The sequence below is a fragment of the Budorcas taxicolor genome, chromosome 3, assembly GCF_023091745.1.
Source record: "Budorcas taxicolor isolate Tak-1 chromosome 3, Takin1.1, whole genome shotgun sequence".
In the NCBI taxonomy this organism is placed as follows: Eukaryota; Metazoa; Chordata; class Mammalia; order Artiodactyla; family Bovidae; genus Budorcas; species Budorcas taxicolor.
In genome coordinates this window covers 120,678,282-120,703,280 of record NC_068912.1, presented here as the reverse complement: position 1 = coordinate 120,703,280, position 24,999 = coordinate 120,678,282, and the positions used below count along the sequence as shown (strand labels likewise).

Genomic DNA, 24,999 nt, shown 5'->3' with positions numbered 1-24,999 from the left:
ACTTAATTTTTTACAGTGAGCATGTATTCATTTTATAATTTGAAAAAAGTATAGAAAAAACTTTCTGCAGTGGAAAAGGCAAAAATAAAAAACCCAGTATGAAACACTGTTACTTTATAAATTCAGTTGACCTGCATAATTAAAAATAAGAGCATTAATTCTAAACTGTAAAAATTCACAGCAATAAAGTTTGGTTTTTTCTGAAACAAGTTTGCCCTCCTCCAGCACTCTGAGGTCTCTCCCAATCTGATTCCACTAAATAAGGAAAAACTGAAGCCCCTTTGCAGAACCTGTGTTCTCAGCAAGAGCACCAAAGTCTCTTGAGATGTCTTTTTTACTCTTTATGTTAGTATGCTAACAGTCCAACTTATCTCAGTACTTATATATAAATTATAGTTTCATTTCACAGTAGAATTTGGATTCTTTGCTACATTTAGGATATGTTTCTAATTTTTTATACAGTTTTAGGATAGATGTTGGATTGATGTAAATCTAAGCCAGGAGCAAACAGCTGTAAAGCTGACTCTCCTTGATTTAATATGCTTGATTTAAAGGGGCCCATGTTCCAACATATTTTTCAGAAGGAAAGCAACATCTAGAGCCTTAAAGTCATTTTTAAGTTGTCTTCACTGAAAATGACTGCAGCCATGAAATGAAAAGATGCTTGCCCCTTGGTAGGAAAGTTATGACTAACCTAGACAGCATATTGAAAAGTAGAGACATTACTTTGCCAACAAAGGTCTGTCTAGTCAAGGCTATGGTGTTTCCAGTAGTCATGTATGGATGTGAGAGTTGGACTATAAAGAAAGCTGAGCACCAAAGAACTGATGCTTTTGAACTGTGGTGTTGGAGAAGACTCTTGAGAGTCCCTTGGACTGCAAGGAGATCCAACCAGTCCATCCTAAAGGAAATCAGTCCTGGGTGTTCATTGGAAGGACTGATGTTGAAGCTGAAACTCCAATACTTTGGCCACCTGATGCGAAGAGCTGACTTGTTGGAAAACACCCTGATGCTGAGAAAGATTGAAGGCAGGAGGAGAAGGGGACGACAGAGGATGAGATGGGTGGATGGCATCACAGACTCAATGGACTTGAGTCTGAGTAAACTCTGGGAGTTGGTGATGGACAGGGAGGCCTGGCGGGCTGCAGTCAATGGGGTTGCAAAGAATCGGATACAACTGAGCAACTGAACTGAACTCACTGAGAATTACTTCAACAGGAAAAAAAAAAAAGCTTTTCTTCTGCTACAAAAATCTAACTTCATTAGATTCAAATATCAAAATATGCAAAAAAGCACAAGGTCACATATTAGTGGATTAAACATATGCAAAAAATATAATTATGAGAAAACACTATAAATGTCTAAACTTAGAACAGTAAGAAAGGATGTATTTTTCATAATTAGGAATGTCAGAGTTACTTTAAAGAAAGATATCTTAGGCTGGACAGTGAAACTGGGATGGAAGTCTACACAGAGGCTTCTGAAGAGAGCTCAACCCAGGAGGGGGTTTGGGACCGAGGGCTGAGCAAGAAAATGTCAGTTTGATTTTCACCAGAAAAAAGCCCTCGCGGGCTGGCTGGATCCTCACAGCCACGGTGGGAAAATCAAGTCGAGTTATATAAACTACAGAATTACATGCACAAAACCACAACACGTGTGCAGAGAACACCCCAAGGCAGTCCAACAACAGCGTGGAGGTGCCTACGGACGCTCTTTATGTCTCTCTTTAATGACTAGTCAAAATCTCGCCCAAAATAAAAGCCCAGAATCACTGCGACCCAGGAGTCAAGGAGCAGCAGGGTCTAAGCAGCCTCCGTGGCCCACAGCCCAGACACCTGCCTGACGTGCTTCCCTGTGAGGAGCTGGGGCTGCCAGCACGGGAGGGCCAGGGCCTCCCCGGGGACCCCTCCCCGGCGTCCTGTGCACACTCTGTGCCCCACAGTGCTGGTCCGTCCCCAGGCCTTCCTGTCTCAGGGGGACCCACACTCCTGCCCCATCCCCACTGCCTGAGGGCTCAGCTTCCCTGGTGTATCGGCTCACCGTCCACTGCGAGCCTGTGCCCGGGCTCCACAGCGTTACCTCCTGAGAGCCAGGGCCCCTGGGCGTGGCTCAGAGCCACGCTGACGGCCTGTGCAGGCGTCCAGTCCTGGGGTGGACATGCCTCGTGTGGACATGTCCTGTCCTTCATTCCTGCTTCTCCACTGTGAGCTGTCAGCTGCTGTGTCTCCAATATCCCGACTTGTTCTTTCTACTTCAAATACAATATATTTAGTATTTCTCCAACCATCAAATTCCTGTTTTTTTTTAAACTTCTAATATGATGTAGAAAAATTTGCAAATCACATATTTGATAAGGGCTTAAGATCCAGGATATATAGAGAACTTTTAAACTCAACAACAGAAAACCAAACAACTCAATTAAAAAATGGGCAAAGGACTTGGACAGACATTTATCCAAATAATATATATACACACAAATAATATATATATCCTCAAATAATATATACACACACAAATAATATCATATCTAAACACACACAAATGGCCAATAAGCCCACGAAAAGATGTTCAGCGTCTCTGATCATCACGAAATGCAAAGCAACACCACAGTGAGATGCCATCCCCGATCTGTCAGGATGGCTGCTATCAGAAAAGGAAGGAAGGAGCAGAGAAAGAACGGAAGGAAAAATTTGAAAGGAAAAGAAAAGAACAAGCGTTGGCAAAGACATGGAGCAGTGAGAAACCCTCTGCGCTGTGGCTGAGAAAGCGAAACGGCGCAGCACCATGGACACCAGTGTGGAGGGCCCGCCAGCGCGGCCCTGCTGGCTCAGCTGGTAAAGCACCCGCCTGCGATGCAGGAGACCCCGGCTCGATTCCTGGGTCGGGAAGATCCCCTGGAGAAGGGATAGGCTACCCATGCCAGTGATCCTGGGCTTCCCTGCTGGCTCAGCTGGTAAAGCACCCGCCTGCAGTGCAGGAGACCTGGGCTCGATTCCTGGGTCGGGAAGATCCCCTGGAGAAGGAAAGGCTGCCCACTCCAGTATTCTGGCTGGAGAATCCCATGCACTGTATAGTCCCTGGGGTCACAAAGAGTCAGACTGAGCAACTCTCACTTTCCAACGATCACAGCAGAACCGCACAACCCAGCACTCCCAGCGTGGGGGAAACGGACGAAGCGGAAGCAGCGTCTTGAGGCAATGTTTGCACCCCACATCCAGAGAGGATAAAACACGGAAGCCGCCCAACTGTCCCTCAGCCTCTGACCGGCTCAGCAAAGTGTGGTCCGTCCACACCGCGGGACACCATCAGCCCAGAAAGGAGCGAACCTTGACCCCACGTGCTTGAGAACAAGCGCATGATTCCGCCATGCTCACCAGGTGCTCACAGGAGAAGAGTCACAGGTCGGGGGGCGGGGGTGTGTGAGTGTTTCCTGGGGACAGAAGCTCAGCACCACAGGTGGAAGCGTGACGGGGACGACAGCGGCGTGCACAGACCCGGTCCCACCAAACTGTGCAAGGAGAAAACGGCGGGGCATGCATCCCACTGAAAACAGTGTTGGCCACACACACCCCCCCACACACAAAATCCCTCAAAACAAAATCCCAAACGGCTAAGCTTGATAAAACTGTGTCTACAAACCTCACTCCTGCCTCTTAACCTGGAGATGGTGTGAAAACCGCCGTGGGCACCCGCCGCTGGGCAGGGCTGTGTGAGGGGCTCCTGCCCATTGTGGCCCCGGGGGCCACACCCCCCCCCGGCTGATGCAGAACCCCGACTCCAGATATCTGTCTAAAGGGAAAACGCGGAGCGGGCATGAGGAATCACTGAAGAAACTGAAAGCCAGAAAGCTCCACAGGCATTAAAACCTTCAGGAGAAGTTGCATGGAAACACGCAGGTAGTATGTTAAGTTTGAAGAGAGCCTACAAGCGTGTGTGGTCCAATTCCAGGCGTGCTGAGCTAAGGCACGGGCAGAGGCTGGGGGCACCTAGACGCCGTGCGTGGCTGCCCCCGCCCGGGGCGACCCTTGGCTGTGGGCCTTCCAACATCCTTATTGTTCTGCAACGAACACGCACGACTTGCATGAACTTGGTGTCGGCTGTGACCCAAACAGGCAGCATCGGGGGCCCTGCATGCCATCCTGGCTGGCCTCCAAGGTGCCAGCTGTGAGCGCTTCACTGGGGCGAGCCTGGGGTTCAAGGTTAATCCTGGGGGACACGCTGGTAGGGAAACAGTGAAATGAACTCAAAAAACACAAGCTGTAAACACCGTACAAGCGGAGACCCAGCATGCGCTCTGTGAGAGGGCACAACAGCTGGTGCCTGCACTCGGCTTTCTGGAGAACCTCGGCGACTTCCTCCAACTGAAAGGAAATCAGTGACTCAGTTAAGTCCCTTAAGACAGAGCAGGAATCATGGGCCCAGTATGACCTAGACAATCCAAGAAGCCGAGCATTCATGGACCTGGGCAGGGCGGAGACGGGCACGCCCCTCAGCTGCAGGGGCCACGCTGGGGACACCTGAGCACGTGCACACGTGTGTGCAACACACACAAGACTTTCCTCAGCAGCCCTGCCTCTAACACCCAGACAGTGTTCACCTTGAGCAGAGCAGGCTGTAGCTCAGATGGGGGCAGGGGAGGGTGCTGGGCGGCTGAGTGGAGGCCTGCGCGGAGACCCCAGGCCTTCCTGCCCCAGCTGGTCCACGCGGCCCCCACAGGCGCAGACAGGCGCCCACACGTCAGGACAGGCCCTGAGCAGAGCTGCACCCACACTTGGAACATACGCTGCCGCGAGCCACCCCGGCTGAGACCTACCTCTTGGTCCCAAGCTGCTCCACCCAGCGTCCTTAGGGAGAGAGAAGGCAGCTTGCCCCCCTTAGGGAAAGGGAACTGCGGGGGGGACAAGCTGCAGGCCAGGTGACCCCGCAGAGGCCCAGGCAGCCAGGGCACCCACCCTACGTGGGCAGAGCCTCCCTGCAGGCAGCTGGGGAGGGCGGGCGGGGTGGAGGCTGAACAGAGCGACCACCTGCAGAGCAATCTGGAGCTGCGTCCGCTCAGCTCTCCCAGCTCAGCTCTCCCGGGCTCCCCTGGTCAGAAGGGAAGGCTGCCTTTCCTGGTCAGAAATGAGTGCCACGTGGGGAGAGCAAGGGTTCTGGGGGCAGTGTGTGAAGCTGGGGTAGGGGCTCACAGGCCAGACGCGTCACCGGGCATCCACTCCGCCTCTGCCGCCCATCTCCTGCCAGGGTGGCCAAGGACACAGGCCCACTGGGCGTCTCAGGTCCTCAGGGGTCAGCTCCCAGGCGCAGACCACCGTCAGCACGTGTCCTTCCTAGGACCCTCTGCTGAGACACTGAGACAGTGGCTGTTTTCCACAACACAACGCGGGGACGGGTTTCCCTGGGCGCCGCCTCCAGGTTCTCTTCCCTCTGCCATTGGTCATCCTCGCTGGCCCGTCCAACAGAGTGCACGTGCCAACCCGCAGGCGTGCGCGAGTGCAGGCGTGCGTGTGTGCAGGCGTGCACACACGTGCAGGCATGCACGAGTGCAGGCGTGCGCACATGTGTAGGTGTGCGCGAGTGCAGGCGTGCGCGAGTGCAGGCGTGCACACATGTGCAGGCGTGCACGAGTGCAGGCGTGCGCACATGTGTAGGTGTGCGCGAGTGCAGGCGTGCGCAGGCATGTGTGTTGGTGCTTCGATGCCACAGCTGGGGAAACGTCCACACCCCTGGCCCATCTCATCCTGCCACATTCCTGGGCTTCAGGGTTGAAAACGGAGACCAGCTTTCTAAAACCAAATGACAGGTTTCCAGAGCTGGCAGGACCACACGGAGGCTGCGTGGGCTGGAGACACAGGGCTCTGGGAGAAGCCTGCACTATCCCCACCTCAGAAGCTGAATTACTGGCTTCTCCTGAGATCAGACCAAAATGAGTTCCGAGGCAGTTTCTCTGCCATATTCAGGGTGTGCGTGCGGGACCGGCGACAGACATCTGGCCGTGGTACTCTCTGGAATTCTGGCTATGTCTTCCTGGCCAGAAAGAAAACATCAAGTTTTTACTGGAACAGCAACTTCAAGTCTTGCAGAACGGGACTTCATGACCAGCGTCTGTCCTCCTACTTGTCCCATATTCGAGCCAAAGCTTTTGCAATTCACAGAGAAGGAAGCCCATTCTGGAAATTCTGAGTGTGTTAGGAAACAGGGAACATGAGCAAGCTTCGTGTTCACTGGGCCCCCACCCCCAGCTGGCAGCAGAAGCGGGCACTCACTCCGGGAAGAGGTGCCCCTGCCCAACCGCGCCCCAGATGGTTCTTTCAGTCCCCAAGTAGCACTCTGCCCACAGACCAGGCAACAGGGAAGTGACAGCTGACCTCGGGCCCTGACTGGCCAGCGAAGGGCCTGCTCTGTGCCCCTCCCCGACGCTGCGCCCACGGCCCGGGGGAGGCCCTGCAGGGCGCCCGCCGACAGGGCAGGGAGCTGGGCATTGTTCACTGCCCGCCTCTGTGTGCACGGCCAGGGGCCTGGCGCGGCCTCCAGACAGCTCCTCTCATGGATGAGAACAAAGACTTTCCGGAGCTGAGGCCAGACCTCTAATTTAAAACCATGGAATTCAGTTAATTAACTGAAAACAAGTCATGGCTTTGCTAGATCAAGAAGTTGGCCGCTGACCGACCGGGGAGCTAAGAATGCTATCGATAAATGCCCGATGTTGCTTAAAATAAGTCACAGCTGAAGCTCCACCCTGCCTCCGTCAGACAGACTTCTGCCTCCTCTGCCCGCCCTTCTACACGAAACAGAGGTGTTTGAACTAGTAACTAGTAAGAACCATAAAGTACATCTTGCTCCATCATCTTACCTGACTGTAATAAACTTAAGTTTGTTGCACAAGTGAGCGTCATGTGTGAAGCTACTCTTAGATACTGGCAGCTATTACTTATAACGACACATGAGCTGAAAATACAGTGTCAGTAAACGGTCCTACTTCTACAAATTTGCTGCTGCCGCTAAGTCGCTTCAGTCGTGTCCAACTCTGTGTGACCCCATAGACGGCAGCCCACAGCCTCCGCCATCCCTGGGACTCTCCAGGCAAGAACACTGGATTGGGTTGCCATTTCCTTCTCCAATGCATGAAAATGAAAAGTGAAAGTGAAGTCGCTCAGTCGTATCCGACTCCCAGCGACCCCGAGGACTGCAGCCCACCAGCCTCCTCCGTCCATGGGATTTGCATGACCACGCTAAATGGAACTTCAGTATTTTCAGATATCACCCAAGGCAGCCCCTGCTGTCTGCCAGCCTCAGTGCCCAGGCCTGCAGGCCCTGTCTCTGGCCTGCTTCTCCCGCGGTCCTCACCACTCTGGGGTGTAGAGCCACTCACTCCACGTGAGGTCATGGGCTCAGCAAGACGCTGAGCTTCACAATGACTCACCGTCAATCCAAGGAACCACCCCGAAAGGGGACTTTTTAATGGTACAATTCTCATATTTGGGGCTCAAAACCTTCCTTTCTTAAGCCATTAAGAATTTTAAAAATTTTAGCTGAAACCACAGTGAGACACCACTTCAAACCCACCAGGACGGCTAGACTCAAAAAGTCAGGTAATACTCAGTGCAGGTGAGAACGTGGAGAAACTGGAGGCCTCGCTGGTGGGAGGGAGACAGGGAGCCCCCCTGGAAGGTAGTGGGCCCAAGTGCTCACGCACGGGCGACGGTCCAGACACACGGACAAGCGTGCCCTCGATGTGCACACGGCCGTTCACAGCAGCAGTGTCCGCCGCAGCCCGGGGGGAACGACCCCAGCTGACGGTGGAGCAGAAAACGGGCCTGTCGGTACCGTCCCGCTGCTCACACGGTTCGCCAAAGCTGCGGTAGGCAAGGCGTGAGCGGGGAAACGGGAAGAAAAGTCGAGGGGCCATAGGGAGGGCAGGCACACTGCTTGCGCTCGCGGCTGCGCAGTGGACACGGCCACAAGGCAACACAGGGCTTCTCGGGCGGGGCTTACACGTATTTACGTAGCACATGTGACCTGCAGGCATGCGAGGAGGTGGCAACACGCACGCCCAGGGGCAGCGGGCTCAGCTGTCACGGGCGGGAGCAAGACACCGCGCAGCGTTTGGCTGATTTTCTCTCTCCCCACAGGCGCCATGGAGTGTGATTCCACCAGCAAAAGGGAAACAGTACTGCCCACCGTGTCCCACAGAGGAGACCCTAACACACCACGCCTCGGGGAAGCCAGCCACAGAGGGCCTCGCACAACCCTCAGAAGCAGCCCACGGCGCTCACGTCTCGGGGGACAAGACGCGCGTCCCGGACGCTCAGAGGCAGGGCCGAGGGTGGAGCACTGGCGGGGAGGCGGGTGGCAGCTGCAGGGCGTGGGGGTCCCCGTGAGGATGGGACGTTGGGGAGCTGGCCGTGGTGGCGGCTGTGCGCAGCTGTGGCAGAGCCGCCTTGTGCGCTCCACGCGGGCAGCCGTGCGGCTGAGAGTGCCACACCTCAGTGAAGCTGCTCGGCGTGTGCAACGCTGCTCTGGAGACAGCAGCCCAGCTTCGGAGAGGCTGACTGTGGGGCGCCCAGGCGGCAGCATGGGGTCCAGGGACATGCAGGGGGCCCGTGGGTGGTGGGCGGAGCCGGGGCTCCAGGGGGAGGGGACAAGCTGCGGCCTGGGGGGCAGGGAGCAGGGCGGGGGCTGCCCGTGAGACTTGGCCCGGGGGGCTTCTCACAGAGGCAGAGACAACGCTTCAAAAGTAACCAAACTGCTACCTGCATCCTCGGCCCCTGAGACGGAACCTTCGGCGTCCCCGTGGGCCTTGTCCCGCTGCACCACCGTCTGCACCAGGAGGGAAGGTCAGCATATCAGCCCTGCGGGCCCACAGACATGCTCACGGGACACTCAGTGGGAAGTAAACCAAACGAGCACACGGGGTAGGCGTGGGCGGCCAGAGAGCACCCCCACAAACCGCAAGCGAGTCCCTAAGGCCAGAGGACGCTGCCACACCTCGAGAAACAAAGCCCCCCCCAGGAGAGAGCACATCCCCTGCCCAGCTCGTCTGCGCCCTGCCTGGCCCTGGGCCACACTGGGCCACATGTGGATGCAGCCTTGCTGCCCTGACCTGCCTTTAGCAGCAGAGCCTGGCTCCAGGTCCACGAGACCACCTCTGAGCTACCGAGAGAGGCCACTGGCCAGGGACCTCCCGCCAGGCACCCACGTCCACACCAGCCCCCAGCGTGGAGCAACCAGCGGGCCACAGCGCGCCTCTCAGGGCCCAGCCTGCTGGGTGAGGGGGTGGTGCCGGCGGGGGCACAGGGGGTGGTGATGGGGGGCAGGGAGGGGGTCCGGGTGGAAGCCAGCCTCGACTCTGCGTCCTGGACCCGCGGGGGAAGGGGGCAGGCGGGCACACCTTCTCTGCAGCCCTTCCCAAGCAGCCCGAGAGGTGTGTCAGCAGCCAAGACACCAACACCAGAGCTCCGGGACACTTTCTTCACAGAGACCGCGGTCCTGACCGCTGGCAACAGCTGCTGGGAAAGCCTCACGAGTGCTCCCCACTCCGCACATCTCTCCACCCCAGAGCCTGGATGGCTGGTGGCCTGCTTGAGCAGGGGGACACAGCGGAAGCCGCAGGGGTGAACCCCAGCCGGGACCTCATGGCTCCCACCCAGAGCACACGCCCATTCCCACGCCACGCCAGCTCGCTGGAGGGTGAGGGCCACATGCAGACAGCTTCCGGCTGGGCCTAGACTCAGGAGTGAGGTTGTGCTAGCCCCTTGGCCGGGCCAAGCCAGAAGACCCTCCAAGCCAGCGCTCAGACGTGCAGGAAGCATTAAAGGTTCACTCAGGTTATCGAGTCCGGGGGTGGTTTGTTACTCAGTGAAGCTCACTGACACAGTCGTGCAGGACAGGGCACTAACAATACAACTCATTTACAAAAATACATTTTGAACTTTAGCTTCTCCTGAAAGGCGGACTTTAGGCACCACAGGCGCAACTTAGAAAGTACCCTACCCAACTCATGACACGCAACAGCAATGTGCCTCTTTCAATTTCTGGACTCCGCCAAGTACCTCAAAATACCAAACATGACGGTTCTATCTGATTAAAGGAAACAGCAATTTCAATTTATTAAGACTTTGACAAATTCGATATATTCTGAACCTTTATACAGTCAAGTCTCTGATTTACAAGTGAATTTCCCAGAGAAGAATCACATCTTATTTGGGGCTCAGCAATAGATGGCTGCTTTTCTCCTTGTTTGAGCTCAGGCTCAGTTGATAGAGACTGTTAAGCAGGACCCAAAAAGGCGCTCGGAAAGTAAGCCCTGAATGGTGCAAGACCCTCTTCTTTTCTCGCCTTCCTTGCTTCTTTGCTTTCTTTCAAACACCTAAAGCTCTTCTAAGCCTGCGTGCATGCCAAGTCGCTCAGTCGTGTCTGTGACCTCACGGACTGTTGCCCCCCAGGCTCCCTGTCCGTGGGATTCTCCAGGCAAGAACACTGGCGTGGGTCGCCACGCCCTCCTCCCGGGACCTTCCTGACCCAGGAGTCGCACCTGCGTCTCCCGCACTGGCGGGCAGACTTCTCACCACTGAGCACCCGGGAGCCCCCTCTGAAGCCTGGACCACAGCGAGTGCGTTCACCACAGGGCAGCTTCATGGTGGAGATTCTTCCAAACACTGGGCTGGAAGAGACCTGGAAGCCCAGCTAATTCCCAGACTTTAACCGGTTCCTCCAGGTGACTCATCGGAGGACTGAGGACGGTGAGAAGGTGAGAGGGAGCAGAGAGCCGCCCGCTCCCCGGGGCGCAAAGGTGCCTTCTCCAGACTCCCTGTCCTGCAAAGGCGGCCTCTTGCAACACAGGCGTGTCACTGAAGGCGGACGGGCAGGTCCTGCCAGTTTCAGTTACCTGCCCGATTAAGTGATACTTGCTTTCTTCCTCAGGTGAGACCTAAGAACCTGCAGGGTCCAGACACTAGGCACCCAGGCACCGGATGCCTGCCACAGAACATGTGAGCAAGAGCGGCCGGCCAGCCCTGGGCTCTGAGCTGGGGTGGGAGTGCCTGCTCCTCCCCACGCTCAGCTCCTGCCTCGCCTCTGCTCTCACAGCGCTTTCTGCAGGCAGGCTCCAGCTTCCTCCAGCCCCTCACGCCTGCCCGCCTTCTGTGCGGCCCCCGACCTCCCCCCAAGCACAAGCCAGCCTCTGCTCAAGGTAGAGTTCATTCTCACTCTAGTTTGTCACATTAAGAGCAGGGGAATGCAGTCAAAGGTATTACTTTACACTAATAAAAGATATTAGAAAAATACTTTATTTCTGCATTCCCTGGTAGCTCAGCTGGGAATCCACCTCCAATGCAGGAGACCCCAGTCCAACTCCTGGGAGATCCCCTGGGGAAGGGGCAGGCTACCCACTCCAGTACTCATGGCCTCCCCTGGTGGCCCAGGCAGTAAAGAGTCCGCCTGCAATGTGGGACACCCGGGTTTGACCCCTGGGTTGGGAAGATCCCCTGGAGGAGGGCACGTCAACCCCCTCCAGTATTCTTGCCTGGAGAACCCCATGGACAGAGGAGCCTGGCGGGCTACAGTCCGTGGGGTTGCAAAGAGTCAGACAGAACTCAGCGACTAAGCGCACACACACACACTTATGAAAATGAGCAATTTTTTAAAAGACCATTCACTCTAATGCTATTTAGGAAATCAGAAAATCTTTTCAAGCGTTTGCTATATTCAATTGTTTTTGCCAATATTATCAGCGCAAGCTACTACAGGGAATTTTCAAAGTAAAAGTGTTCTTACTGCTGATCCAGAAAAACGAGGTCTGTGCCAGGCTCCTCATGTGCGAGCCCTCAGCCCTCACCCAGCCACCCAGAGAAGCAGGGCCCGGAGTCGCCCCCACATGCAGACAAGGAAGTGGACACACGGCGATGCTGAGGGGCACCTCTCACCCAGCCACTGGGCCACCAAGACTCAGGAGTGGGCAAGCTGCTTCCTGCCCGCACCGCACAGCCCTCAGCCAGCCTCCCGAATGCCCACATTGTGTCAGAAGCTTAAAGGAAAGTCAGCAGAAGTAACTCTCCAGGCTCACTGTTTCCAAGCATTTTGTTACCCAGCTACTTGAGGCAACTTGATAAACAGGCAAAGTCTACTACCAGCAATGAGGAATCCGGCCCGTGACTTTCAGCTAGCATGAGGCACAGGCCCGTGGGCTTCTTACCTCGACGTCAAACAGCTCCACGGAGTCGTCCAGCAGCTGCACGCGGAGGTGCGTCCGAGCCGCTGGCCGCACCACCCCCGCCGGGGGGCCCTGACCGGGCTCCAGGGTGCTGACGCCCGCGGGGGTCGCGGTGCCCAGGCGTGCCCCCGGGGTCTGCAGGACTCTGTATGTTCCTTCCAGCTCCCCCATTCCTCAGCAGCTGAGAAGGAGTGTGCTGAAACAAACGGAAAACCCCAATCATCTTCAGTTACTTCAATTTTAAAACATAAGAAAATTATTAGGTAGACCGGAATTCTCAGCACTGATTTTGCACCTCTGCGAGTCTTAAACTACCTCTAAACAGTTTAGAAAGATTATCTTCTCCTCATACACGGGCGGGTGGAGCACAGATGCCCGCCAGCAGCAGCCCCGGGACCAATGTCTCCTGGGTGTGTAGGCCGGGCAATGCCATCCAAAGGGGCCCCCTGGAGCGGGGTGGCCTACAGCCACCTGCCTCTCCTTCCCAGCCACCTCCTCCCACCCCCGGCCCAGAGGTCCAGGTGCTGCCCACACACTGTGTGCACGGCCCAGGGCCTCCTAGCAAAGGTAGGTGGGTGCGCACAACTTGGGTCATGGGTCCCCACCCCACCAACATGGAGGGGACAATGCAAGGAAGGTGGATGGAGATGCTGGGGCTGCCTTTGCCAGCCCTGCAAGCCCTGGTCTCTCGGCTGCATCTCCAGGCTGCAGAGGTGTCACTGGGGGTTCGGAGGAGACTCTAGACCCGGCGCCAGACCGCAGCATGGCACACGCCACGGGGAGCCCCCGCCCCGACGGCAGCGAGGCACACGCCGCGGGGAGCCCCCGCCTCTGCTGTTGCCTGCACTGCCCTGCCCCACCCCCGCAATAACCTCGCTGTCATCTCCGCCCTCCGCGCCCTCCTCACTGATGAGGACACTGAGGGTCTGAGAGGGTCAGAGGTGCCCCGGGAGGGGCCTGTGCCCTTCCAACCCTCCCTGCTGTGTGGGGAAAGGTCTCCAGCTCTAAGCTATTTAGTTGAAAAGAGCCCATCTCATCACTGTCTTTAACAATGAAAGACTAGGCTAAGTATCTGCTAGAATCTAGTAATACAGGCTTGCTTTCATTCATCCTTATTAATAGTTACCTTCTACTTAACGGTAAATTCCCTTAAGTATGCCTATTCGTGTATAAAAGTCAATTTAAAGAAACACACTTAATGGTTAAACATGGTAAGACAAAAACAAATGCCAGATGTTTAATCAAGAAAGAATGCAGATGCCACAAAAATTATTTTAGTTTGGTTAATCATCTTGGAAAAGTCTTTGACTAGCCTGCAGTAAGTGCTTTGGAGAACTAACCTCACTAGGCCCCTGGGCCACTCCATTTCATGCCAACTTCACTGCTGAGTTCCCTGGCCTTCTTTCTTTCAAGTTAATTTTGTTATCAAGACAAATTAACTCATGAAATTTTTATCTCTTGAATTAAGACGGAAAAGCTTCTCAGTGACCTGCTGCCTCCTGCTTAAGCCCTACTCAGCTAAGGCCTTCCCAACCGTCCGGCTGAGAACTGACTTGCACGTCTGGTTTATCAATAAGCAAACAGAAAATGAGTCAAGAGTGCTGGGAAAGCGAGACGTGCACAGCACAAGCAGAGTGACGAGGCAGCTGGTCATCCTGCCGGACACAGCTCCCAGCCGGCCCCTGACACAAGCCAACGGCTCACCCCGCGCTCGGACCCAGCTGAGCTGCAAGGGCAGTTCAGGCTGGCGGTCACCGGCCATCTTCAGAGCTCTCCCTCCAGGCTGCATGGCCCTGGGAGAAGTAATTCTTACTGTGGTTAACGTCACGGGTGTCAAAAAACACGCACTGCGTCAGGACACGAGGCACTGCACAGGCCACGGGCTTGATCAACGTGGCAGAAACCTGCTTCCGCATCGCTGAGCGTGAGATCCACGAGGTGCCGAGAACCATAACTGCGAGCGCTTTCATTCCAGCTTCACAACCGTGAGAAGCTCCCGCGGAAGGAAGGGTGTGAAGGAAGATGAGCCCACCTGCCAGCTGCCCCAGGTGTGCAGACAGGTGAGAAGGAGACGAGGTGGGCTCACAGAGCTCACCCACCACCAGAAGAGGCCCTTCTGAAACAAGCGGTGGGCACCAAGCGATCCTTCCCCTTTTAAGTAAAGCTACAATTCTGAAGCAACATACACAACCAAGGTATTGTTTTAAATCACTTCTGTTGTGTATTCCATTGTATAATTCTCATTTATATTTTTTCATAAAACATTTAGATGGAAAAAATTTCTTCAGGTTCTTCCCTTTGACTTATTACAAGAAAGTCATGTCTAAACACCTACTTCTCAAAAAAAAAAAAAGAAAAAAAAAGCCAACAAAAAACCCAAATCAAGCAAGACTAAGCTACTGTACTCATTCAGGTGAGACACAGCAAGAAGAACATGCAGGGAGGCTATCCCAGAAGAGTCGGGGCTGGGGTCCCCTTGGGGGGCTGCCCCAGGGTGTGCACAGCGGAGAGGTTGCAGGTGTGGCCAGCACAGCTCCCCTGCCCGACTGGTCACTGTCCGCGCGGTTCATCAAGCTGTGTGTTTGATCCATGCAGTTTTAACAGCGCACTGTTAATCAACCGCTGTTTTATCTCTCTTAAGAACAAAACACACGTTGCTGCTGCTGCTAAGTCGCTTCAGTCGTGTCCGACCCACATTAGATAGATGGAAAAACACTTTTCCTGGATCAAGGAATTCTAAAACATGGCCTCTGCATGTTTATAGGTCTTCTGAGCAGCAAGCTTCTGTCCCAGTCATAGCCGCCTGGTCAAAGGAAGACACCCACCCGGCTGAAGCTGAGACTGAGGATCACAAGACACCCTCACGCCTGGAGGCTTACCTCCAGAGGACGACCCTCCTGAGAGGACCCGAGCCCATGGGCACCCTCCCGCGGACGCTCCAGGAGGGCTCTGCTTGCTATCACACATCAGCAATGCACACATACCTCCCATTTAATGAGTACTCATCTTTTAGCTTAAGAAAACTCAGAAAGGAAGGAACTTAGAAAATCAGATGGAACCGCCGGGTTGCAAACAGCAGTCGACCTTGGTCTCACTCTGTAGTGAGCAGCTGTGACAGAACCCTCCCCGTAGGAGCATGAAGTTGCTTGTTCAACAGTCTTGCCTCAGCCTGACTGCTTCCTCTAGCCTGACCATGGGAAGAAAGGAAAAATGTACGCACGGAATCTGCTTTACATAAATTACAGCCTAACAGAAATTACTTTGTTTTGCTCTGTGTGCTTAGAAATAAACATTAAAAAGGCAAGAGTATGCAAACTAGATGAGATACACAGCAAGCGCTTCCCAGTCCTGCGGGCTCGAAAGGGCAGAGAGCGGCTCCTGTGCTGCCAGAGGCCTCTCCAGGAGGACTTCTTCAGGGGGATGTCTCCAGAGGGACCTCTTCAGGGGGATGTCTCCAGAGGGACCTCTTCAGGGGGATGTCTCCAGAGACCCTCTCCAGGGGGACCTCTCCAGGGAGATGTCTCCAGAGGCCTCTCCAGAGGGACCTCTTCAGGGAGATATCTTCAGAGGCCCTCTCCAGAGACCCTCTCCAGAAACCCTCTCTAGAGACCCTCTCCAGGGAGACCTCTCCAGGGGGACCCCCTCCAGAGGGATCAGGGGAACCTCCTCAGGGGGACCCTCTCCAGAGACCTGGAGGGAATCTACCAAAATCCAGGGACTGACGAGGGACCCTGGTTCACTTTCTTTTCTTCCTCTAATTGAACAAAATGTTCTGCAGTCTTATTCCTAAAACTATTTCTGGTGGCTGGATACAATTTCCACCACTGACATCTAGTGTTACAAACTTGGCTCCTATATATTGTCATTTAATAAAAAAAAACAACTTCAAAACCACCTTGTGATGTGTAATTTCCATTCTAAAGGAACAATTCAGCTCAAAAGTCTGCCGAAGCTCTGGGTGATGACGTGTCGACTCAGGTTTGTAACAGAGGCGCCTCTGGGGTGGGGCAGTGACGATGGAGAAGGCTGTGCACGTCTGGAGTGGAGGCATGTGAGAATCTGTGGGACTTCCACTGGAGTTTCAGCTTCAAATTGCTCTAAAGAAGTCTATGTAAAAAAAAAAGGTCTGCTCCCCAGTTGCGTCCCCCTTGGCTGGCAAATGAGTGCGTGGCTCACTGGCAAGCGCAGCCCTCTGTCCTCAGCACAGGAAGCTGCTGAAATTTCCATCACGAGAGGAAGGCCTCTGTCTGCCTCTCTGGTATGAAGGTGGATAAGCAGGGTGCAAAGCGGGTGCATGGCACGTGAGTTCTGGTGAAGAGGAGGGCCATGTAGACACACATTTGCTTCCATTCAAACAAGCACGCTGGAGGATGAATCACCCAAACAACCGCCTCTGGTGGGGCACTAGGGCTGGGAGGGCAGCTGCTTCTGGAGTCTGCAACGCTCATGCCTCAGGTCAACTAGGGAACCTCGTCGATGGTCTCACATTTGCAAAGTGCTTTTGCCACATAACAAAACCTGTTCTCAGAAGTAACACTGGGGGTGATGGCCTTGGGGGACAAAGTTCTGCCGACCACAAGGTCTTTGTCCAGTAATTCCAATATCCGCATCATCTTAGCTGTAGCCTGTCTTCTCTCCTGCAAGCTGGTATTTCCCTGGTTCTATGCATGTCAGGTAATTTTGGATTGTGTCCTGGAGAGTTAAAATACTGTGTTGGACTTACCTGGTGATGGCAGTGGGTAAGAATCCACCTGCCAGTGCAGGGCACGTGGGTTTGATCCCTGGTCCAGAAGATTTTACGTGCCACAGAGCAATTAAGCCCACGAGCCATCACTACTGAGCCTGCAGGCTCCGGGACCCACAGGCCGCAAGGCCTGAAGCCTGAGCATCTACAGCCTGCGCTCCGCAGCAAGCCAAGCCCCTGCAGCGAGAACCCCACACACCATGACAAAGAGCAGCCCCCGTGTGCCCGAACCAGAGGCCCTGAGCAGCAACGAAGAGCCAGTGTCGCCACCAATAGGTAAACAAGACACACAAGACATCGCACTGTGAGTCTCTGGCATCACTTAAATCCCACAAGATCATGGCATCTCTGTTCAGCGGCACTGACCTTGCCAGGGCTGGGTGGAGGCCTCAGCATCAGCCCCACCTGCAGAGGCCCCATTCTCCCTGGGCACCATCCCCAGTGCCCGCCTGGCTCCCGGGCTGTGGGCTCCCCCTTAGCTGAGTTCCCACGGGCAAACGGTGCAGGGTCAGCCCCATGTAGGCACAGATCAGCGCTGGGCCCACAAATTCATCAGCAACTCTGGGGTCACCCCCTCAGGCCCCTTCTCCACGGCCTCACCCCCTCGGCCCCCTGTCCACAGCTCCCTGGCTTACTCCTCAGTTCTCCAGACAGAAGCCTGCAGCTGACGCCCTGCTCGCTGGGGGCTTCCCCGGCTGCAGGAGCGCGTAGAGCGCCCTGGGGTCACAGGCGTCTGCAGGCAACAGGCCTGGCTGGAGGACAGGGAGAAGCAGGAGGGTACGATGGCTGTCTCCCCATCTCTCTGGAACCCAAGCTGGGCAGCTCCTCCTGCAGCCCTCCCGGTTTGCACCTGGAGCCCATCTCTGGGTTCTGGCTGCCCTGGGAGCAGTCTGCGGAGGCTGGGGGAGGTGGAGGAGGAGCAGGAGCCTCACTGCTCATGCGGCTGCGCTGGCCACCGTTTCCTCACGGCTGCTCCGCGCAGATGTGCAGCTCTGCAGCCAGGGTGGTGGGCAAGCCGGGGCAGAGGGGGCTAATGCCTCTTCCCAGAAACAGGACTCGATCCCCGGGCATCTAGAGTGCGTCTGCATGGCGCTCTTTGGGAAGACAGTTGGTTTCTATTTCCTCCCTTCTGAGGGTCTGTCATTTTGGAGTTATCTCCAGGGATAAACACATGTTACATCTGAAATCAGCTGTCTTCTGGGTGGAGGACAGCAGGGGTCCTACAGCGGAGCATGGCTCACCTTCAAGGAGAAAGCAGGGGACCTACCTGTGTCTCCTCCTTCTCAAACAGTTCAGTTAAAGTAAAATGATCATTTTTAAACAGCCTCTGGAATGGGTTTCTTGTTCAGATAGTGAGACTCATTCCTCCAACATACATCTTGTTAACTGTCACCAAGGCAGCCAGGATCCGAAGGCCGCAGGAGACAGAACGCCAGTGATTTGTAAAATGACCCAGAGCTGCTTCCTCCCTCCAAAGACGCCCCACCAGCTGGCAGAAGAGGTGCTGAGCACCCTTGCCACCTGCATCCCAGGCGTCCTCAAGGTGCTGGCCACACCCTGCCCTAGCCTGGCTGTGTGACTCTGACACCCGTCTGCCCTGTTTCTGGGCTCCTCGCTGGCACGGCCCCTTCCAAGGTCCTAAGGAGGGGCCCTTGGCGAAGCCGTCTAGAAAGTTCGCACACATATTCCAGCGGCAACCGACTGAGCCTGCTGCCCCTTCCACCCTGACCCTGCCCGCGTTCTGCTTCCCCAGGCCATGCGGCTCCAGAGGACCCAGGTGCCTGCACGAGGGGCAGGAGACACGCTGAGCTGGGTTAACGGGACGCGTTTCAGCCTTCACACCGAGCTTATCACCAGCCATCACGCCGCAGGCCTGGCTCTGGGAGCGTCGCTGCCGCCCGGGGTGCTCAGGCCTGGGGCTGGGGGACCAAGTGCAGGCTGGACCCCGTGGCAACACCAGCAGCACCAGCAGCACCAGCAGCACCAGCAGCGCCAGGTGCCGGGGGCGTGTGGGCCTGGGGAAGGAGTGAGGCTGGCAGTGCAGGGGGCCAGACACTGGAGAGTCATCACCAGGCACGTGGAAAGGCAAGCAGAGCTTGGCACTCAGTGGCCAAAACCGCACTGCCTACCGTCAGAAAACAGAATTCACGCTGCAGCAGTGTGCTTATAGATAGGCCATAGATGTGTAACTCTTTGAATGGACTTCTGCAAAACAGAATTTATCAGGACTCCTGCTGTTCCAAGACGCAGTCTGTAGCTGCGCTAGAAACAGCAAGCGTGAAACCATGCTTCATGTCTCCTAACAGTCAGCAATAGAGGTTTCTGATCAACCATGCTAGAGGAGCCGCTGAACTCACTCTCTTCTCTGTCACGCTAATTAAAAAGGACACAGCCAAGTGGAAAGTGGCACAGAGGGTGTCAGGGCTCAAGACAGCAACACCAACTCTTATCTGCTGCTGCTGCTGTTAACTTGCTCAGGTGCGTCCGGTTCTTTGTGACCCCACGGACTGTAGCCCACCAGGCTCCTCTGTTCATGGAATTTTCCACGCAAAAATTCTGGAGTGGGTTGCCATTTCCTTCTCCAGGGGATCTTCCTGACCCAGGGATTGAACCTGGGTCTCCTGCATGGCTGGCAGATTCTTTACCACTGAGCCACTGGGAAACAAAGGTGCGTCAGGTAATTAGCAAATACGCTATTTTTCTGGATCTTTTCTGACTGTTGTATTAATGGTCAGCTTTCTCAACTCTGTAACGTATTTACTTTTTCTCATTCTAAATAAATATTTGCACTCCAAGTTAATTTTTATTTCTAACACTGTGTTTCTTAAAGAGGTCCCCTCCCCTACACTGGTAAATCTCAGGTCCCATAAAAACTGCTATCCACTCTGCCCCGATGAAACCTGACTCACCCAAATGTTCAGCGAGCACCTTGCTTCTGAAAAGAGCAAGTCCAAGTCCCTAAAAGCACAGGAGCCTCTGAGAGGAGAAACCCCCGCCCCCCTCACCCCACTGCCCCATCACAGCAGGGAAGACACAGAAGCCAGTCTCCTAAGTGCTGGTAAGAGCTGCAAGGATTGAAGCCAGAAGCCGCTAGGGATCTGGCGGGTGGAGAGGGAGGGAGGAGGCCTCAGCGAAAGGCGGGTGTCTGCGTCAGACCCCTCAAGAGTCCTGAGTGGCCACCAGGCCCGCCCCTGGCTCACAAAACAAGGAATCCAGGCTCAGAAAGGTTAGTGACTTGCAACGCGTGTGACCTCAGCCTTCCCCCACCCCCGCCCTCACGGTGTGCCATCCCCTCTTGGGCTTAAGGGACCCCACGTGCTGAGCACGGGGTGAGCCAGAAGGGGAGATGCCTGTGGAAGTGGCCCGGACCACACAGCGGAGTGCAGGCAGCACCAGGGAGCACTGAGGAGGGGGTGCGGCTGGCCTTGCCGGGCGGCTCTCCAGCACGGAGTGGAGCTGGGCCCACGGCGGAGTGGAGGGCCGGCTGGGCAGAGCAGTGCACACGGGCGGGGCCTTGAGGGCACCCACGGGCTGGGCCGTGGGGGTCCTCAGAGCCCACTTAGGAGGCCTGGGTGGGATCTCACCACCTGGTACTCTGCAGCTCGGAGAGATGGGCGAAGCCAAGCTCATCACTGCATCCGACAGTGTCAGAGGGCCTTTCTGGTCTTGGATTTTAAAACAACTGTAAATTGGAAAACAGTCCTGTGACCCTAAAATAAAACCACTTACATCACTCCACCTTCTCCTCCGGTCCTTGTCCACATCCTTGCGTATTTTTAAATCAGTGGAAAGGCTGTGTACAAGCTGCTTTGCCGTTTTGGTTGAGATGTCTCTTTGAACGTATTTCCAGGGATCATAATGGCTCAAATTTCGTCGGGAGGGAAGGGCGAGGAGGGGTCGCCGGGGCGTGTCTGCGGCTGCAGAGCGCGCTACCAGTCTCACTTGCCGTGTGTACCCAAGTTTGCTTTCAAACCGGGATTCCAAAATCAAAACCTTTTATCACTTATTGCTAGGTGCTCTCCATAAAGATTAGGCCAATTTACAGAATCACCAGAAAGCCATCACATTCTGGCCTCCATCATGTTAAGCTCTGTGGAGCCCTCACCTTTGACACCCGGTTGCCAAGGTAAAGCCCGGAGCTGACAAATGTGCTGCAGCCCAACGACGCTCCACACGTGGATCTCAGACAGCGGGACGAGGCGACCTCGGCCCCAGCGACCTCGGGCGACTCAGCTTTACAGGGCTTTTCCTGCACAGAACGCCAAGGTGTGTGCAGGAAACTTGCGAGCCACTGAGCGAAAGGGGAGGTGGCAGGCTTACAAGGGAGTGGGTGAAGGAAAAGCAGGAACCAACCTGAAAGGATAAGCAGCAGGGACAGCCACCTGCTACCTTCTCAGGACAGAGGGCGCACTGCTGTGCCGAGAGGCAAGGTGTTTGGAAAGGAGAGGAGGGGCCTGAGGGACTTAAAAGCACACGCAGAGAACTACGCACGCCTCCACCTTTGCTTTGTCAACGCAGGCCATGCCCTTCTCCCAGGCAGGACAACTCTGCTTAAATACTGCCTCCTTTTTCCTGGACTGTGCACCCAGACTGCTTTTCTGCCCGACAACATGACGGCTAACACCGATTAAGCACTTAGTGGGTTCCAGGCATCTAGCTACTGATGCCTGACCCTCACAGCAAGTCTATGAGGCACGTACACTGCAACCTCATTTGTGGCTAAGGAACCCAAGGAGAGATACGTGAATGTATCATATAAACTCCTCTTTTGGGAAAGGAATGAGTATAGCAGGAAGCAGGAAGCCTACCAGGAGAGAAGGTCCAAGCGGGTGACGAGCCAGCAAACTTCTGCAGCTCTTGCAGCTCCTGGTCCAGACAGCTCAGTGCTCACTGAGGCTCGGCAACAAAGCAGGGGTCCTGGCCCAGGAAGCGGGTCCAGGCGCGATCCGGCACTGGCCACCCGCTCTGCTCCCAACTGGGGCCAGGGCCTGGCCACATCATCTCTGCAGATTTTGAGACAACTTAACTGCAGCCATGAAGTTAAGCCACATGCTCCTTGGAAGGAAAGCTATGACCAACCTAGACAGCATGTTAAAAAGCAGAGACATCACTTTGCTGGCAAAGGCCTGCAAAGTCAAAGCTATGGTTTTACAGTAGTCATGTATGGATGTGAGAGATGGACCATAAAGAAGGCTGAGCACTGAAGAACTTATGCTTCCAACTGTGGTGTTGGAGAAGACTCTTGAGAGTCCCTTGGGCTAAAAGGAGATCAAACCAGTCAATCCTAAAGGAAATCAACCCTGAATATTCATTGGACTGATGCTGAAGCTCCAATACTTTGGCCACCTGATGTGAGGAACCGACTCATTGGAAAGATTGAGGGAGAGGAGGAGAAGGGGGTGAGAGGAAGAGATGGTTGGATGACAACAGTCCCTCAGCGGATGTAAGTTTGAGCAAACTCCAGGAGACAGTGGAGGATAGAGGAGCCTGGTGTGCCACAGTCCATGGGGTTGCAAAGAGACATGACAGTCAGAGCGAGTGAACAACAAAACAAAATACAAATACCAGGTGTGAAGTGCTTCATAACCCCTCACGGAGAGTTACGTCTCGTGGTGTAAGGAACTCAGGACTTTCAAAGAGCCGCAGATACAGATGAACATTAGATCTGCCTGCAAGCAAAGGCCACTCCACGCCTGCCCAGCTCCCAGGTGCGCCGCCGTCCCTGCACACCACCCACCAGCCCTCTGGCGCTGTGCCGACGGCCATCACGCTCTCCAGAGTGCTCCGCCCAAAGCTCCGCACAGAAACAGCAAAGGCGCACGGAAAAGCCACCCTGAGATGTAAATCTTCCCTTCACTGTGGGCTCGGGCTATTTCCTTCAGTGCACCTCCTGGGAATCTGTTTTCTCGGCAATTACGACCGACCAGCACGTGGAAGGCCTCCGGAGGCCGTGGCCACCAGGGTAGGTGTGGACCCCGGCCTGAGCGATCGCTGGGCATGGTCAGGTCCCAGCTATCAGGGCGGGCTCTGGAAGGCTCTCACTGCCTGAGGAGCCTTTCCAGGTTTCCCGGAGTAAAAGCATTAACACCTAATAAGTCTTAAGACCATTTAAGGAAAGGCCAAAAAGGGCATGGCCGCAAGTCGCCCGAGCTTCCACTTGCGGTTCTGCCCAGGCCTCACGAGGGGCCCCCACGCCCACCCGGGGCCCCCACGCGGAGCCCCCACGCCCACGCGGGGTCCTCACGCCCACCCGGGGCCCCCACGCGGAGCCCCCACGCCCACGCGGGGTCCTCACGCCCACCCGGGGCCCCCACGCGGAGCCCCCACGCCCACGCGGGGTCCTCTCGCACACCCCGGGGCCCCCACGCGGGGTCCTCACGCGCACCCAGGGCCCCCAGCGGGCAGGCTCCCCAAACAGCGCCCTCCTCACACGCGGCCCGCCGCCCGAAGGCCTTCCCAGGCCAGGAGCAGACTTCTCTGGCCGCTCGCTGTCCGGAGGCGCCCGCCCTGCCTCAGGCTTCGGCCTGCGGCCTCCGCCGCCCGCCCCCGAGGCGTAGCCTGGCCCCCGCTCGCCCGCTGCCGCGCGGCCCCGCGCCCTCACCCGCTGTCCGGCCCGAGCTGCCGCCCGCAGCGGCCTGCGAGTCCGCGCCGGCTCCGCCCGGCTCCCCACTGCCCGCGGGCCGCCCCCGCGCCCCGCGCCCCTTCCCCGCCCCGCCCAGGGCCCCGCCCTCGCCCCGCGGATGCGCCGCCGATTGGTCTGACGGCTCCTGGGGCGGGGCCTCCGCGGCCGCAGCCTGGAAGCGCGGCACAGAGCTCTGATTGGTGGATTTGTAGGGCGAGAAGGCACGCGCAGAGTCGGATGTAATTCGGCCAGCTCGGCTCGCGGAGCCGCGGGCGGTTCTGGGCGCGGCGTCGGCTCAGGGGGCGGGATGGCAGATCCGTGCTCGGGGCGTGGCTACGGCTCGGGGAGGGGCGGGGCGTCGGCACGGGGGGCGGGGCGCGACTCCGGCCCAGATCCGTCTGCAGCCTCGTTCTGCCCTGGGTCGTGGCCGCCTGCGTCCCTGTTACCAGGTCCTCTTCTCCTGGGGCTACCGGGGTGGGCCTAGGGGCGCCGAGGGCCAGGCGAAGGTGTGCTGTAGAGGAAACGGGCCGTGCTGGGAGCCCAGCGGCCCCCTAGCTTTCGCGGTCCCCCGCCGGGGAATGGAAACGTGGCACCATCTCCGGAGCGCCCAGGCCCACGATTTGCAGGAGCACACGCCCCTTCAGTTGAGTGAGCTCCTGTGCATTCTTGGAGATCCGGCTCAACTTGCCCCGGTCCTACCCCCGCCGCGGTCCCCGCGGGCAGGCCAGGAGCGCCCCCGCGCGGCTATCTAGGGAGTAAGTCCCGAACCATCCTGGAGAATCCTGGTTGGTTGGCCTCCGGGCACATCTCACACAAGTAGGAGGATTATCTGCTTTCCGCGGGGCTGCCTCGGAAGGGCACTCTTGCCTCCGTTGTTTCCGCCGGGTTTTTTTTCTAACCGGCCCCCAGCGCAGAACCCCGCACCCGTCCCCCCCCCCCGAGGCAGAGAACCCCGACAGGAGCACACTGCCAGGGAGGCCACGCAGGGAGACCCTGGTCAGAGCGGCGGGGGACCCAGTAGAAGCTGCAGAGCATAAGCTGGAAGGAACACCGAGGGAGGGACGGGCCTGGAGAGAACTACAGAAGGAAAGGGGCCCAGGCGGTCCTGGGCGGAGGGGCCAGGGGACCGGATGCCACCCCCAGATCAGGTTTCCAGCATTCCTCCTGGTCAGTCAGTCGCTGTCCCTACCGTGAATGAGACCTTGCTTCTCTCACGTTTTCTACCCGGAGGGCAGACAGCGAGCTCTCATTAGAGCTCCTCTTTATCACTTCCCCTGTAAATCCTTTCTTTCCAGGCTTCGTGGCTCCTTCTTTCCAGCTGGGATCTCCAGTACAGAGCTGTTATGTACTGATGTTCATGCGAATAATTCCTCCCATTTCTTACACACAGGAAACGCAGAACTTTCTCTGAGTGTTTCCGAGATC

General features: G+C 56.2%; 1 protein-coding gene across 2 annotated transcripts in view; it reads right to left on the bottom strand.

The window, feature by feature from the left end:
• Nucleotides 1–23,610, bottom strand: part of FARP2 (FERM, ARH/RhoGEF and pleckstrin domain protein 2) — a 103,415-nt gene extending 79,805 nt beyond the window's left edge. For both annotated transcript variants that reach the window (XM_052636758.1, XM_052636759.1), the window contains exons 1-2: nt 23,554–23,610; nt 12,191–12,404 (exon numbers count right to left, since the gene is read on the bottom strand). In XM_052636758.1, the coding sequence (XP_052492718.1) occupies nt 12,191–12,379 (189 nt within the window). In that variant the 5' untranslated portion in view covers nt 12,380–12,404; nt 23,554–23,610. The remainder of the gene's footprint in view (nt 1–12,190; nt 12,405–23,553) is intronic.
• Nucleotides 23,611–24,999: the final 1,389 nt, after the last annotated feature.